Genomic DNA, 15865 nt, shown 5'->3' on the forward strand with positions numbered 1-15865 from the left:
CTTTTAACGTAAAAGAAAAAAAATTAAATTGCTCAATATAAGAAAAATATAGAGACCAATTCTATAATTTAACCTAAAATTTCGTTTGAAATGATGATTTAACATGCCACGTCAACTTGCCGTTACACTGTCAACGGCAATTAACCCTCGGTGACTAACATATTACAACATGATAATGTAAGTGATTAAAATGTAACATTTTAAATATAAATGACTTAAATATAACATGAGAGAAACAAAATTAATTATTTTAATAGTTTGCCTAAAGAAATTATGAAATATAACGTCATTGTTGCTCCCCTAATCTCTTAATAATAAAATTGGGATTTGATCTTCGTCTATAAAAAAAAAGCGAGCACCGATTACAAAAATGAATTAATCAATTATTATTATCCACAGTAGATACCCAAATTTCCACCATACACATATTAGATTTGATCCCATAATATATGAGTACAAGATGAACGCTATTTCCCAAAGATGTCAAAACCGAGCAATTCGTTTTTATACACTGCATTATTTTAATATCAACTTGCCCATTCAGTTACGGCATTTGAGTTTCTCTGTTTTCAGGATGGCGATCTGGTTCAATATACTGTCAAACTTTTTTGTTTCTTTCTGTACCTTCCAATCTCTCCTCATCCAGATTCTGCCATGCCAAAACCCAAACCACAGCTTCCAATCCATGGCCTCGTGGCCGCTATTGTTGTTTTACTTCAATTACCGGAACTTTGTGTGGCCAAAACCAGAAACAAATATTGCAACTCAACTGTTTGTGGAAATGTCACAATCAGCTACCCTTTTCGATTACCAACCCAACCTCCCAACTGCGGCGAACCTCGATTCGAACTCGACTGCGACAGCAACAACCGCACCGTTTTATCCTTAAACCATGGCAGATTCTACGTCCAAAATATCTGGTACGAATACTCTACTATCCGAGCTATTGACCCAAACCTCGCTGTGGATGATTGTTCCCTTCCTCGCGGCTCCTTATTGTTCTGGGATAAAGGGCCGTATTCTTCGGTTTTCCCATTGAGTCTCATGTATGTAGTGAACTGCACAAAGGCGATTAAATCATCTTTGTATATTGATGCCTCGCGTTGCCCCGTTAACTCTTCCGGTTCCGATCCGCCACCAGATTCATACGTTTATTTTCTGGGTGAACGAACTTCGCCTCGAGATTTCGATGAGTCTTGCAGAATCGAAGCTACGGTTCCTGTTATAGTTCAGGATATAAGTGGCTTCTCTACTTCGGACATCTACGAGAAGCTGTTAAAGCCGGGGTTCGAATTGTCTTGGACCTTCGGTTTCAAGTCGCAGCAGGCCAGTCCTATCGATGCCTTGTAAGTTCAATATAAAAAAAATTAATATTGATACTAGAATATAAATTTAATATACTTTTATTTTTAGTAATTTGTTCTCTTTATTTTTTAGATTTTAAAATTTAGGTTTAATTATTAAAATTATTTTGTTATAGGGCCAGCAACTTTTTTTAAGGGGTCGAAATTAATTGTAATTTTTACGATAATAAAAATATAATTTCATCATTTTAATAATTTATATCTTTATAATTTTTAATGAATTAAATTAAATTTTTATTATTTTTAGGGGTTAAAGTGTAATTTTACTTTTATTAATTTAAAATTTTAACTTTAAAGGGCATAAATGAAAATGTTTTCTATTTTAGGGGGCCAGTGGCCTGCCCGTTCCCTAGGTATGCCTTGATTACAAATTCTTTTTTTAATTATATTATTATCAAGTGAATATTTTTTATTTTAAAATGTTACATTGATAAATTTTATAATATTAACAATTAAACTTGAAATTAAAAAAAAAAAGATAGTATGAAATTTTTTAAAAAAATATAAAGATTAAATTTTAAATTTGTGAATAGTAACCAGAAAAGAGAAAGATGTATAGTTTTTATTCTTTTTTATAAATATGCGTTTACCATTTTAATTTAAAATTAGTTATATTTTCTCTTAATTATTTACAAATATTTTTCAGGTTAGGAGACTTGGAATATGCCTTGCAAAGTTACATTGACAGCTTCATCCATTACTTATTCAAAGGCCCCCATATTGCCGCCCATGCTTCATATTATGCACCTAAAAGTATGGTTAATTTCCAAAACTTCCTTATTATTTGTAATTTTTTTCCTTTTTTTTCCCTTATATTCAATTAATTATTTTTTCTTACTTTTATTGTTTTTTTAGGTACTTATATTTTATGTCTTCAAATAACAGGTAAGCTTTAAATTTTAGCTAAAATGAATATTTAAAGAGTTTATTAGATATTTTAAAAAAAATACTAATATGTTGAAATTTAATTTTCTTTTTAAAGGAGGATTTATCTTAGCAAGGATTTTGCCCGGGATAATTTGCTTGATTGGACTTGTTATTTACAAATGGAGAAGAAGACATTTATGTGCAGATGATACGATCGAAGAGTTTCTTGAACGTCAAAAAGATTTGATGCCGATAAGGTATTCTTATCGCGAAATAGAGAAAATGAGTAATGGTTTTAAGGATAAATTAGGCGAAGGCGGTTATGGTTCGGTGTTTAAAGGAAAGCTTCGTAGTGGTTATTTTGTAGCAATAAAGTTATTGGGGAAGGCAAAAGGTAATGGCCAGGATTTCATCAATGAAGTTGCTACGATCGGGAGGATTCATCATGTTAATGTGGCGAAACTTACTGGATTTTGTGTTGAGGGATCAAAACATGCTCTCGTTTATGATTTTATGCCGAATGGATCTCTAGATCGGATTATATTCACAAAAGAAAATAAGGTTGACTTAAGTTGGAAAAAGATGTTTGATATTGCACTTGGGGTGGCTCGAGGGCTCGACTACTTACATCAAGGATGTGACATGCAGATTTTACATTTTGATATCAAGCCGCACGATATTTTACTATACGAGAACTTTACACCAAAAGTTGCAGATTTTGGTCTTGCTAAACGATTTTCAGTAGATGATAGCATCGTATCTCTAACAGTAGCACGAGGTACGATAGGTTACATTGCTCCTGAATTGGTCTACAAAAACCTCGGAGGCGTCTCATATAAAGCCGATGTTTACAGCTTCGGAATGTTATTAATGGAAATCATAGGAAGGAGGAAGAATATGAACACATCTGCCGAACACGAAAGCCAAAAATACTTCCCGTCATGGATTTACGATCGATACTATCATGGAGAAGATGTAGATTTGGGAGATGTTACGGATGACGAAAAGATTATGGTGAAGAAGATGGTGATAATAGCTTCTTGGTGTGTACAAGTAAAACCTAATGGTCGTCCTTCGATGAGCAAAGTCTTGGAAATGTTCGAAACGGATGTCGAGCTCCTCCAAATGCCTCCGAAACCTTTTCAACTTCCCTTTGAAGTAGCAACGGCTACTCAATCCTATGCTTCAACCAAAGATCAACCCCATGATAGTTCAACTGATGAGACATCTGATTTACTCCATTCTTCAAATGAAATTAGTGTAAGTATATTGTAAGCTACCTCTTCATATATGATTCATTGACCATGGTTGGTTTAATTTGGTTTTTTTTTTTCTTATATTTCGAGCTCTGATATACTTTATGATATGTTTGTATATTATGGTCGTGTTTAAAATGCTATATATTTATAAAAAAATTTGATGTATTAATAATTAGAAAATCTTATTTTAAGTACTGTTTTTTAGAAAAATAAAAATAAAATTTTTCATTTTAAATAATATAAAACATATAAATTTATATTATATTATATTAATTATTATATTTTATAAAATCTAGTCAACATAATAATAATTTTTTAATATATATAAAATAAACGATATAACTTTTTTGGATTTTTAATTAATTATTTAAAAAACATAAATTATTTTGCTTTCGTTGACCCATGATAATGTTTCGTTAGTTGATTTAATTTTTTTAACATAAAATGTATAGATGGATAATGGATATACAAAATGAAAGTATGGTAACCAAATTAATAAAAAAAACTAAACTGATAAAAAATAATTTAAATATCAAAATAATAATTGAACTATAGGAGTCAAAAGCCTATTAATTAATTTTAGGGTAAATTACATCGTTAGTTATTAAACTATAAATAATTTTTTGTTTTGTTCACTTACAATTTAGTCATTGAATTATTTAATTTTTTCGTTTAAGTTACTGGACTATTAAAATCGATGTTATATGATTTTTCTGTTTGCTCTTTTTTCATAGCTAGGTTTGGGTATCATGAATCTGTGAATCAAAAATTCAAATAGCTTATTTCTCTGATCTCCGACGTTGACCGTCAGATTAACTTGGATCTAAGGTATATCTTTTTACTCGTCGCTGGCTATCGACCCACCATACTGACTATCGAATTGTCACTTAAAATTCACTGGCAGGACTTTTTTATATACAAAAAAATATTAAGAACCAAATCACTTAAATAAAAAATTTTAAATAATCTATTGAACAAATTATAACTTTTATAATTAAATTAGGAAAACCAAAACTTACTCATAATTTATTCTGATTAGCTTCACGCGTGGACTTTCACAAATATTAATAATAGTTTGAAACCTTGGCATACTCACTCCAAACCATATAAAACCAATCAAAAATAGATATGTTTTGTTAACAAAATTCTATCACATTTTTTCACAATGCTGAAACTAGAATTACCTCCATTATCAAGCCTCATCCTCATCTTCCTTCTGTTTCTATGTCCCCAATCTTCCATCTCCAGGACCCTGCCCAAGCGCTGCGGCATTACTCAGTGTGGAAACGTTAACATCAGCCACCCTTTTCGCTTAAAAGCTCAGCCGCCGGAGTGCGGCGACTGCCTCTTCGAACTCGACTGCGAAGCCGATATCAACCAACTCACGTTCTTCAGGCGATATAATAAATTCCAAGTCCATGAAATCTTTTATGAAAATTCAACACTTACAGTTTCGTATCAAAATCAGGTCACCGGTAATTGCTCTCTTCCACCGACCGGTCGGTTCTACGAAGATTTTTTCTTTTGTGAGAAGCTTCTCTTCCCGGCATGGCTCATTGACGATGAATCGTCGCCAGGTGTAATTGAAGCACAACACAGCTTGGAGGAGTCAAATGTGCCCCTTTTTCATAGACTACCATCAAATCTTCTCAATTCTATTCAATTACCAAGTGAGGCATTCTGGGCCACTGGTGGTCGCCCTCCGTTCTTGCTAACAATCTCCATTAATTACCACTACTTGGAGAATTCAGTTCAGCTTCATCTTCAAGCCTCAACCATAGCCAAGAGAATGATAAACAAAAAACTTGATTTATAACTAGGAAATCTGGGTTTGTTGAGCAACATTTTCCGAGTTTTGTTTCATTTTCGCTAAATGGATGAGAAAAGGCTCATCTGCCATCTCAGAAAACAAAAAAGAAAAAGAAGCAAGAGAAGAGAAAGAACAAAAAGGAAAAAGAAAAAAGCAGGGTGTTTTTAGCTAATTACAAAGAGGATATATGTCAGTCACTTAATGTGTTATATCAACAATTCATTCATTAGTAATTAACAAAATTTTTTAATAGTCAATTATCTTAATTAAAATGACTAAATTAAAAAAAATAGAATGACCAAAATAGAATAAACCCTATTTAGAGTAACTAGTTTATTTTTTTTGTAATTTCATATTCATTTCAATATCAATTATTTCATTGCCGTTATGTTTTTAATTTAGTTTTGCTATTGTGTTATTTGTTATTTTTGTTTTCTTTTAAACTTCTTTAAACTAAAAACAAAGAAAAACAACATTGCTATTTTGTCATATTTTAAATTTTTTGAACTAAAAGAACATGTATAATTTTTTGTTAATTCAAGTCATTAACTGAAATTAATTGGGTTCGATTAATGAGTTTAAAAAAAATTCAATTTGGTTAATGATTAAAAGATTTAAAATTTCGGTTAATTTGATTAACGATAGTTTGGTTCAAGTATTAATCGAATAATACTCCTACCAAATACTCGCTCAATCCAAATACAAAAAATATTGTTGAAATTTGTTGGAGTGTCTCATACGCACAATAGAAGGTATTGTCTTTGTAGGGATTTTGTCTTCCATGCTCTAAGGAGAGCCTAAAGGGGTTAACGGAGTTTAGGAAGCGCCTCGATTGGTAGAGATATGGCTTACAAGTTCATGAAAAAGGTGTCAATATTATGCAAAATATTAATTATGCACATTGCACCTATGGGATTTTGAGCCACCAACCAAGGCACAGAGGCCTTACCTTTGCATCTATGGTATGATATAATAATACAATTACATAATTTTAAATTTAAAAAAATATCAATTATTATAAAAAATTTATCAATAATCCTTGAAAAAAATTCTCTAAGCAAGTAACAAATTTTAAAATTAAATTATAGTGTGTATATGTTCGTCTAAAGTACTCCACAATACAATTACTAATAAAATTAACAAGAAAAATAAACATTCGATGCAATTTTTCTAATTATTATTGCATCCTATTTTTGTGTTATTCTCTTTTTAATATTAAGCACATACTCTTTATTATAATTAGTTGATCATTGGTCAATCATAAATGCATGGAAACTATCTCTCTCATCGCTAAAAATTTTAAAATATTCAAACAAGATTAATAAAGAAAACATATAATTATATTTTTAAAAATAAATATATGATCTAAATTTAATTATTATTGTATAAAAAAATATTTTTAAACTTAAATAACATAAGATGTATTTACAAAAGCTATAAAATAATTATATTTGAGTGTAATTGTTTGTAATTATTCTTCTAATTACCTTAATTTTAATTAAAATACTTCGATTACATTCAATTCAATGAGATCAACTAATAATAATTACCAAAAATTTCACATATATATAATTATAAATAATTACAACAATTTGCAATTACTAAATGATTCTCTAAACATACAGTTTCTGAATTTGAATTTGATATTGTGAACTAGAAATTTGTTATTAAAACTTTTTAAAAAATAAGGTAAATAATCAAAATAGTTATTTGTGTTTCCCTTAAGTTTTATTTTAGTCACTTATGTTTGAAATATTACGTATTAGTCATTTGCGTTAACATGTTGTAATATTTTAGCCACTGATCCGTTAATTGCCATTAGTGGTGTAACGGTAAACTGACATGGCACGTTAAATAAAAAATTTAGGTTAAATCAAACAATCGGTCCCTATATCATTTTAAGCAATTTATTTTTTTCTTTTATATTCTTTTAACTTTCCTTCTCTTTTCCTTTTTTTTTTCATTCTCTTTTACTTCTCCGGTTCTCCCTCTATTTTCCTCTATTCTCCATCTCTTTTAACGTAAAAGAGAAAAAAAATTGCTCAAAATAAAAAAATATAGGGACAAATTCTATAATTTAACCTAAAATTTTCGTTTGAAATGATGATTTAACGTATCACGTCAGCTTACCGTTACACTGTTAACGAAAGTTAACCTTCAGTGACTAAAATATTACAACACGATAATATAAGTGATTAAAACGTAACATTTTAAATATAAGTGACTTAAATATAACTTGAGAGAAATAAAATTGATTATTTTAATAGTTTACCTACAGAAATTATGAAATATAAGGTGATTGTTGCTCCCCTAATCTCTTAATAATAATATTGGGATTTGATCTTCGTCTATAAAAATAAAGCTTATTTATTTAGAAGAGCACCTACAAAAATGAATTAATCAATTATTATTATCCACAGTGGATACCCAAATTTCCACCGTACACATAATTAAGATTTGATCCCATAATATATGAGTACAAGATGAACGCTATTTCCCAATGATGTCAAAACCGAACAATTCGTTTTTATACACTGCATTATTTTAATATCAACTTGATAAAAGGTATCCCCCATTCAGTTATGGCATTTGACTTTCTCTGTTTTCAAGGATGGCGATCTGGTTCAATATACTGTCAAAATTTTTTGTTTCTTTCTGTACCTTCCAATCTCTCCTCATCCAGATTCTGCCATGCCAAAACCCAAACCACAGCTTCCAATCCATGGCCTCGTGGCCGCTATTGTTGTTTTACTTCAATTACCGGAACTTTGTGTGGCCAAAACCAGAAACAAATATTGCAACTCAACTGTTTGTGGAAATGTCACAATCAGCTACCCTTTTCGATTACCAACCCAACCTCCCAACTGCGGCGAACCTCGATTCGAACTCGACTGCGACAGCAACAACCGCACCGTTTTATCCTTAAACCATGGCAGATTCTACGTCCAAAAGATCTGGTACGAATACTCTACGATCCGAGCTATTGACCCAAACCTCGCTGTGGATGATTGTTCCCTTCCTCGCGGCTCCTTATTGTTCTGGGATAAAAGGCCGTATCCTTGGGTTTTCCCATTGAGTTTCATGTATGTAGTGAACTGCACAAAGGCGATTAAATCATCTTTGTATATTGATGCCTCGCGTTGCCCCGTTAACTCTTCCGGTTCCGATCCGCCACCAGATTCATACGTTTATTTTCTGGGTGAACGAACTTCGCCTCGAGATTTCGATGAGTCTTGCAGAATCGAAGCTACGGTTCCTGTTATGGTTCAGAATATAAGTGGCTTCTCTACTTCGGACATCTACGAGAAGCTGTTAAAGCCGGGGTTCGAATTGTCTTGGAGCTTCGGTTCCAAGTCGCAGCAGGCCAGTCCTATCCATGCCTTGTAAGTTCAATATAAAAAAAAATTAATAGTCATACTTCATTATAATTGTCTGGTTATATTCTTTGTAAATTTAATATACTTTTACTTTTAATAATCTTTATTTTTCAGATTTCAAAATTTAGGTTCAATTATTAAAATTATTTTGTTATAGGGCGAAACCGGAAACTTTTTGTAAGGGAGTCGAAATTAATTGTAATTTTTACGATAATAAAAATGCAATTTTATCATTTTAATAGTTTATATCTTTATAATTTTTAAATGATTAAATCAATTTTTTATTATTTTTAAGGGGTCAAAGTATAATTTTACTTTTATTAATTTAAAATTTTAAAAACTTTAAAGGGCTAAAATGAAAATTTTTTCTGGAGTCAAGGGTTTGCCCTCTCCCTAGGTACGCCCTGATTATAATATTATTTTTTAATTATATTATTACTAAATGAATATTTTTTATTTTAAAATGTTACATTGATAAATTTTATAATATTAACAATTAAATTTAAAATTTGAAAGAAAAAAAAAAGATAATATGAAATTTTTGAAAAAATATAAAGATTAAATTTCAAATTTGTGAATAGTAACCAGAAAAGAGAAAGATGTATAGTTTTTATTCTTTTTTATAAATATATATTTACCATTTTAATTTAAAATGAGGTATATTTTCTCGTAATTATTTACAAATATTTTTCAGGTTAGGAGACTTGGAATATGCCTTGCAAAGTTACATTGACAGCTTCATCCATTACTTATTCAAAGGCCCCCATATTGCCCATGATTCATATTATGCACCTAAAAGTATGGTTAATTTCCAAAACTTCCTTATTATTTGTAATTTTTTTCCCTTATATTCAATTAATTATTTTTTCTTACTTTTTATTGTTTTTTTAGGTACTTATATTTTATGTCTTCAAATAACGGGTAAGCTTTAAATTTTAGCTAAAATGAATATTTAAAGAGTTTATTAGATATTTTTAAAAAAATACTAATATGTTGAAATTTAATTTTCTTTTTAAAGGAGGATTTATCTTAGCAAGGACTTTGCCCGGGATAATTTGCTTGATTGGACTTGTTATTTACAAATGGAGAAGAAGACATTTATGTGCGGATGATACGATCGAAGAGTTTCTTGAACGTCAAAAAGATTTGATGCCGATAAGGTATTCTTATCGAGAAATAGAGAAAATGAGTAATGGTTTTAAGGATAAATTAGGCGAAGGCGGTTATGGTTCGGTGTTTAAAGGAAAGCTTCGTAGTGGTTATTTTGTAGCAATAAAGTTATTGGGGAAGGCGAAAGGTAATGGCCAGGATTTCATCAATGAAGTTGCTACGATAGGGAGGATTCATCATGTTAATGTGGCGAAACTTATTGGATTTTGTGTTGAGGGATCAAAACAAGCTCTCGTTTATGATTTTATGCCGAATGGATCTCTAGATCGGATTATATTCGCAAAAGAAAATAAGGTTGACTTAAGTTGGAAAAAGATGTTTGATATTGCGCTTGGGGTGGCTCGAGGGCTCGACTACTTACATCAAGGATGTGACATGCAGATTTTACATTTTGATATCAAGCCGCACAATATTTTACTAGACGAGAACTTTACACCAAAAGTTGCTGATTTCGGTCTTGCTAAACGGTTTTCAGTAGATGATAGCATCGTATCTCTAACAGCAGCACGAGGTACTATAGGTTACATTGCTCCTGAATTGGTCTACAAAAACCTCGGAGGCATCTCATATAAAGCCGATGTTTACAGCTTCGGAATGTTATTAATGGAAATCATAGGAAGGAGGAAGAATATGAACACATCTGCCGATCACGAAAGCCAAAAATACTTCCCGTCATGGATTTACGATCGATATTATCATGGAGAAGATGTAGATTTGGGAGATGTTACGGATGACGAAAAGATTATGGTGAAGAAGATGGTGATAATAGCTTCTTGGTGTGTACAAGTAAAACCTAACGATCGTCCTTCGATGAGCAAAGTCTTGGAGATGTTCGAAACGGATGTCGAGCTCCTCCAAATGCCTCCAAAACCTTTTCAACTTCCCTTTGAAGTAGCAACGGCTACTCAATCCTATGCTTCAACCAAAGATCAACCCCATGATAGTTCAACTGATGAGACATCGTATTTACTCTATTCTTCAAATGAAATTACCGTAAGTATATTGTAAGCTACCTTTTCATATATGATTCATTGACCATGGTTGGTTTAATTTGGTTTTTTTATTTTTGTTTTTTCTTATATTTCGAGCTCTGATATACTTTATGATATGTTTGTATATTATAATCGTATTTAAAATGTTATATATTTATATAAAAAAAATTTGATGTATTAATAATTAGAAAATCTTATTTTAAGTAATGTTTTTTGGAAAAATAAAAAAAATCATTTTAAATAATATAAAAACATATAAATGATGTCATCTTATTAACAACAATTAAACTTATTTGGTGTTCACTGTTCATTGCAGCAAACATCCCAAACTATGATAATTTTTTTTTATAAATCTAACTAGTTTTTTTACCGGTGGGATGTACCGATTTATTATATGTGTTAATTAATTTATATTTAATTATTTTTTTATTTTTAAAAATTTTGTAATGTTTCGCTAATAATATGGTTATGAAGTTAAAACATAATAATTTTAATTTTAATTTTTTTAAAAATATAATTGAATGTAATTTATTCAATTAACTAATATAGTATATTTACTAAATTATATAAATTTATTTTATATTAATTAATTATTAAATTTTATAGAATCTAGTCAACATAATATTTTTTAATATATATAAAATAAGCGATATAACATTTTTGGATTTTTAATTATTTATTTAAAAAAAATATTTTTTAAACATAAATTGTTTTGCTTTCGTTGACCCATGATAATGTGTCATTAGTTAATTTAATTTTTTTAACATAAAATGTACAGATGGATAATGGATATACAAAATGAAAGTATGGTAACCAAATTAATAAAAAAAACTAAACTGATAAAAGAATAATTCAAATATCAAATAATACTTCAACTATAGGAGTCAAAGCCTATTAATTAATTTTAGAGTAAATAGTTAGTTATTAAACTATAAATAAAATTTTGTTTTGTTCACTTACAATTTAGTCATTGAGCTATTCAAATTTTTTCGTTTAAGTTACTGGACTATTAAAATCGATATTATATGATTTTCTCTGTTTGCACTGTCTGCACCAATCAAAAGCTCTTTTTTCATAACTAACTTTAGATATCATGAATCCGTGAATCAAAAATTCAAATAGCTTATTTCTCTGATCTCCGACACTGACCGTCAGATTGACTTAAATCTAAGATATATCTTTTTACTTATCGATAGCTATCGACCCATCATATTGATTGTCGAATCGTCACTTAAAACTCGCTGATAGAACTTTTTTTATATATAAAAAAACATTAACAACCAAATCACTTAAATAAAAAAATTTAAATGGTTCGTTGACTTAAAATCCGCTAATGGCATTGGCTTGACCAGGGTCTTGTCATTTTTTGTGCAGGCTTTTTGCAGGTGTTTTTTTTTTGGTATATTTTAGTAAATAAAAAAATTTTTGGTAAGTAAAAAAAATTATAATATTTTGGTTATTTTGTATTTTTTTTATAATAATTTTATAAAAAACCCATATAAAACCAATCAAAAATATATATATTTTGTTAACAAAATTCTATCACATTTTTTCACAATGCTGAAACTAGAATTACCTCCATTATCAGCCCTCATCCTCATCTTCCTTCTGTTTCTATGTCCCCAATCTTCCATCTCCAGGACCCTGACCAAGCGCTGCGGCGTTACTCAGTGTGGAAACGTTAACATCAGCCACCCTTTTCGCTTAAAAACTCAGCCGCCGGAGTGCGGCGACCGCCGCTTCGAACTCGACTGCGAAGCCGATATCAACCAACTCACGTTCTTCAGGCGATATAATAAATTCCAAGTCCATGAAATCTTTTACGAAAATTCAACACTTACAGTTTCGTATCAAAATCAGGTCACCGGTAATTGCTCTCTTCCACCGACCGGTCGATTCTACGAAGATTTTTTCTTTTGTGAGAAGCTTCTCTTCCCGGCATGGTTCATTGACGATGAAAAACCTAGGGACCGATATAAATTTTTGTATATTGTGAATTGCACATCGCCGGTAAATTCATCGATCTATGTCGGTGCCGACCGGTGCCGGAATAGGTCGTCAGATTCGTTTCCGACGGGTTCCTTCTTTTATTTCTTAGATCGGGACACCACTTTCCCTCGCGATTTCGATCAGTCCTGCACAGTCGTCGCCGATTGGATTCCGATTAAGGGTAAGAAGAATATCACAGCCCTTTCTACTGCGGAAATCTACGAAAAGCTATCAATGGGGTTCGAGTTGACCTGGTCCAATCCACAGGGCCAAGATCTCTGCTCAGGCAAGCTTTCATTTAGTCAAATGTGAGACATTTTAAACTTCTCTTTTTCCTGCTATCACTCAATTATAAAAAATAATTACAAAAATAATAACCCATCTATTAAATTTATCATACGAATTTTAAAAGCAACCACTTAATTTTTTTAAGATTTTTGGAAAAGTACATTTTTTAAAGTTTATATATATAAACTAAATTTTATGTGATATAAATTTTTTTTATATTTTTTTATAAATAAATTTAAATAAAAATTATTACCAAATAAAAACTTAAGACAAATCAACTTAATTTTTTTAAGAAAATCAATTATATAATCTAAATAGGTTGAGTTGAATCATATCATTTAAAAAGCTTCTATTGCAAAAAAATTATAATGAAACATCGTAATTATTACAAGTATGGATGCATTTTTTATTAACTTATATTTATCATTATTTTAGACAAAAAAAATGAATATTATTTTGCTAATTCATTATTTAAATCTCTAATACATAATTTACCCCTAAATTAATTATCTTCTTCTTCTATTGTTTCTAGATTGGCGAAGGTTCGAGACGCCCTAATAGACTACCTGAACAGCTTTACATATTACATTATCCATCGCCCTCTTATATCCGCTTTCAATGGTTTTCCACCTGAAACTGATAGTAAGCTTTCTCCATCTCTTTATGTGTTACTTTTTTTATTGTCTTTATAATTCATTATTATTAAGTCATTGTTCGAGCATCATGTTGATAATACACGAATGTATTATCGTCTTTAAATGTTATTGTACTGAAGAACGAGATTGATGCACTCTCAAAGTTTTGTCCCTGGCTCTGAAGATAATTTAGAATTGCCTCTTGATAACTGAACATACGAGTCCATTACCATTGAAGAGTTTTGCGTGATAGCAAGGTTTTGCTTCTTCAGATATTAAGAAACATTCGTAAATTCTTTTCAGGGTCAAGAGACAAAATTTGAGGGTATATCGTTCTTCAATAATCACTTTTTAATATAACGATATACAATACTTTTGTTTATGTACATATAATTATATGTTTTTTTTTCAGGGACATATATCATGTGTATCGGAATAACAGGTATGTTTTTAAATATAAATATAAATTGAAAAAATTTAAATATTTTCTAAGATATAGACTAATGTATTTTTCTTTTTTGGAAAAAGGGGGAGTGATTCTATTAAGAATGTTGGTGGGGATTTTCATCTTGATTGTGGTTGTTACAATCAAATTCCGAAGGAGACATTTATCCGCTGATGATACAATCGAAGAGTTTCTTCAAAGTCAAAATAATTTAATGCCTATCAGATATTCTTATTATGAAGTGAAGAAAATGACGAGAGATTTCAAAGATAAGCTAGGTGAGGGGGGTTATGGCTCGGTGTTTAAAGGGAAGCTTCGTAGCAATCATCTTGTGGCGATAAAATTGTTGGGTAATGTAAAAGGTAATGGACAAGATTTCATTAATGAAGTTGCTACACTCGGAAGGATTCATCATGTTAATGTGGCGAAACTTATTGGATTTTGTGTGGAGGGAACAAAACAAGCACTTGTTTACGATTTTATGCCGAATGGATCTCTAGATAGAATCGTATTTGGCAAAGATGATAAAGCACTTCTAAGTTGGCAAAAAATGTTTGATATCGCACACGGGATTGCTCGAGGGATAGAATACTTGCATCAAGGATGTGATATGCAGATTTTACATTTTGATATCAAGCCACACAATATTCTTTTAGATGAGAACTTTACACCCAAAGTTTCGGATTTCGGTCTTGCTAAACTATATTCTGTAGATGATAGCATTGTATCACTAACTGCAGCACGAGGTACAATTGGATACATTGCTCCTGAACTAATCTACAAAAACCTCGGAGGCATCTCGTATAAAGCCGATGTTTATAGCTTCGGAATGTTATTAATGGAAATTGTTGGAAGGAGGAAGAATATGAATGCATTGGTCGAACAAACAAGTCAAACATACTTCCCATCATGGATTTACGATCGATATCATCGAGGAGAGGATATAGATTTGAAAGATGTAACGGATGATGAAAAGATTATTGTGAAAAAGATGGTGATCACAGCTTCTTGGTGCATACAAATCAAGCCCAGCGAACGTCCTTCAATGAGCAAAGTCTTGGAGATGTTTGAAACTGATGTCACGCTTCTCCAAATGCCTCCGAGACCTTTTCAACTTCCTTTTGAAGTATCGACTAAGGATCAATCCTATGATAATTCAACCAATTCAGCCGAAGATCGATCACATGGCACTACAACTACAGGGACATCTAAGTTTCCTTCTTCTTCAAAGGAATCTAGCTTAAATATTATGTAACCCATCAAACTTTAATTATTGCAATATATTAGATCTGATTATATTTATACAAGCGTCTTATCTCGTACATCGAATTTTAATTTAATTAGTATTATTATTGTTACAATAATTAAGAGAGTGTGGATTTAAATGCACTTAAGCGTATTTTTTTTCGAATGAAATATTTAAAAAAGTATGAGTATATGCAAGCATTGTATTAAAAAAGTTATCATGTTCATTACAAAACAATGTCAAATTATAAGATTAATCAAGGGTTAATAGGATCAAATGAGTTTGAACTATGGTCTATATTTTAGATTGATCCCCTAATCTTAAAACATTTTAATTGAGTTATTAAAATATTAGTATCGTATCAATCAAGTACTTTTATAAACTAATCATTAGATTAGGTGTTAAGTGCTTGCTCAAATTCGA

General features: G+C 30.7%; 4 protein-coding genes across 4 annotated transcripts; all 4 read left to right on the plus strand.

Moving 5' to 3' along the window:
- Positions 1 to 359: 359 nt before the first annotated feature.
- On the plus strand, positions 360 to 3638 carry LOC107886158 (LEAF RUST 10 DISEASE-RESISTANCE LOCUS RECEPTOR-LIKE PROTEIN KINASE-like 2.3). Its single transcript, XM_016810005.2, has 4 exons — positions 360 to 1346; positions 2011 to 2117; positions 2220 to 2249; positions 2347 to 3638. The coding sequence occupies exons 1-4, from the start codon at positions 655 to 657 to the stop codon at positions 3504 to 3506; spliced, it is 1989 nt and encodes a 662-aa protein (XP_016665494.2). The 5' UTR covers positions 360 to 654; the 3' UTR covers positions 3507 to 3638.
- Positions 3639 to 4454: 816 nt separating this feature from the next.
- On the plus strand, positions 4455 to 5515 carry LOC121223449 (uncharacterized). The gene has a single exon (XM_041104923.1). The coding sequence runs from the start codon at positions 4656 to 4658 to the stop codon at positions 5304 to 5306; it is 651 nt and encodes a 216-aa protein (XP_040960857.1). The 5' UTR covers positions 4455 to 4655; the 3' UTR covers positions 5307 to 5515.
- A 2173-nt stretch (positions 5516 to 7688) lies between these two features.
- LOC121223448 (LEAF RUST 10 DISEASE-RESISTANCE LOCUS RECEPTOR-LIKE PROTEIN KINASE-like 2.3) lies at positions 7689 to 10897 on the plus strand. The gene is made up of 4 exons (XM_041104922.1): positions 7689 to 8683; positions 9372 to 9475; positions 9569 to 9598; positions 9696 to 10897. The coding sequence occupies exons 1-4, from the start codon at positions 7992 to 7994 to the stop codon at positions 10853 to 10855; spliced, it is 1986 nt and encodes a 661-aa protein (XP_040960856.1). The 5' UTR covers positions 7689 to 7991; the 3' UTR covers positions 10856 to 10897.
- Positions 10898 to 12396: 1499 nt separating this feature from the next.
- Positions 12397 to 15498, plus strand: LOC107886187 (rust resistance kinase Lr10). The gene is made up of 4 exons (XM_016810048.2): positions 12397 to 13136; positions 13649 to 13758; positions 14164 to 14193; positions 14280 to 15498. Exons 1-4 carry the CDS (start codon positions 12397 to 12399, stop codon positions 15449 to 15451), a joined length of 2052 nt encoding a protein of 683 aa, XP_016665537.2. The 3' UTR covers positions 15452 to 15498.
- The last annotated feature ends 367 nt before the right edge of the window (positions 15499 to 15865 follow it).

The sequence above is a fragment of the Gossypium hirsutum genome, chromosome D11 (assembly GCF_007990345.1).
Source record: "Gossypium hirsutum isolate 1008001.06 chromosome D11, Gossypium_hirsutum_v2.1, whole genome shotgun sequence".
Taxonomy (NCBI): Eukaryota; Viridiplantae; Streptophyta; class Magnoliopsida; order Malvales; family Malvaceae; genus Gossypium; species Gossypium hirsutum.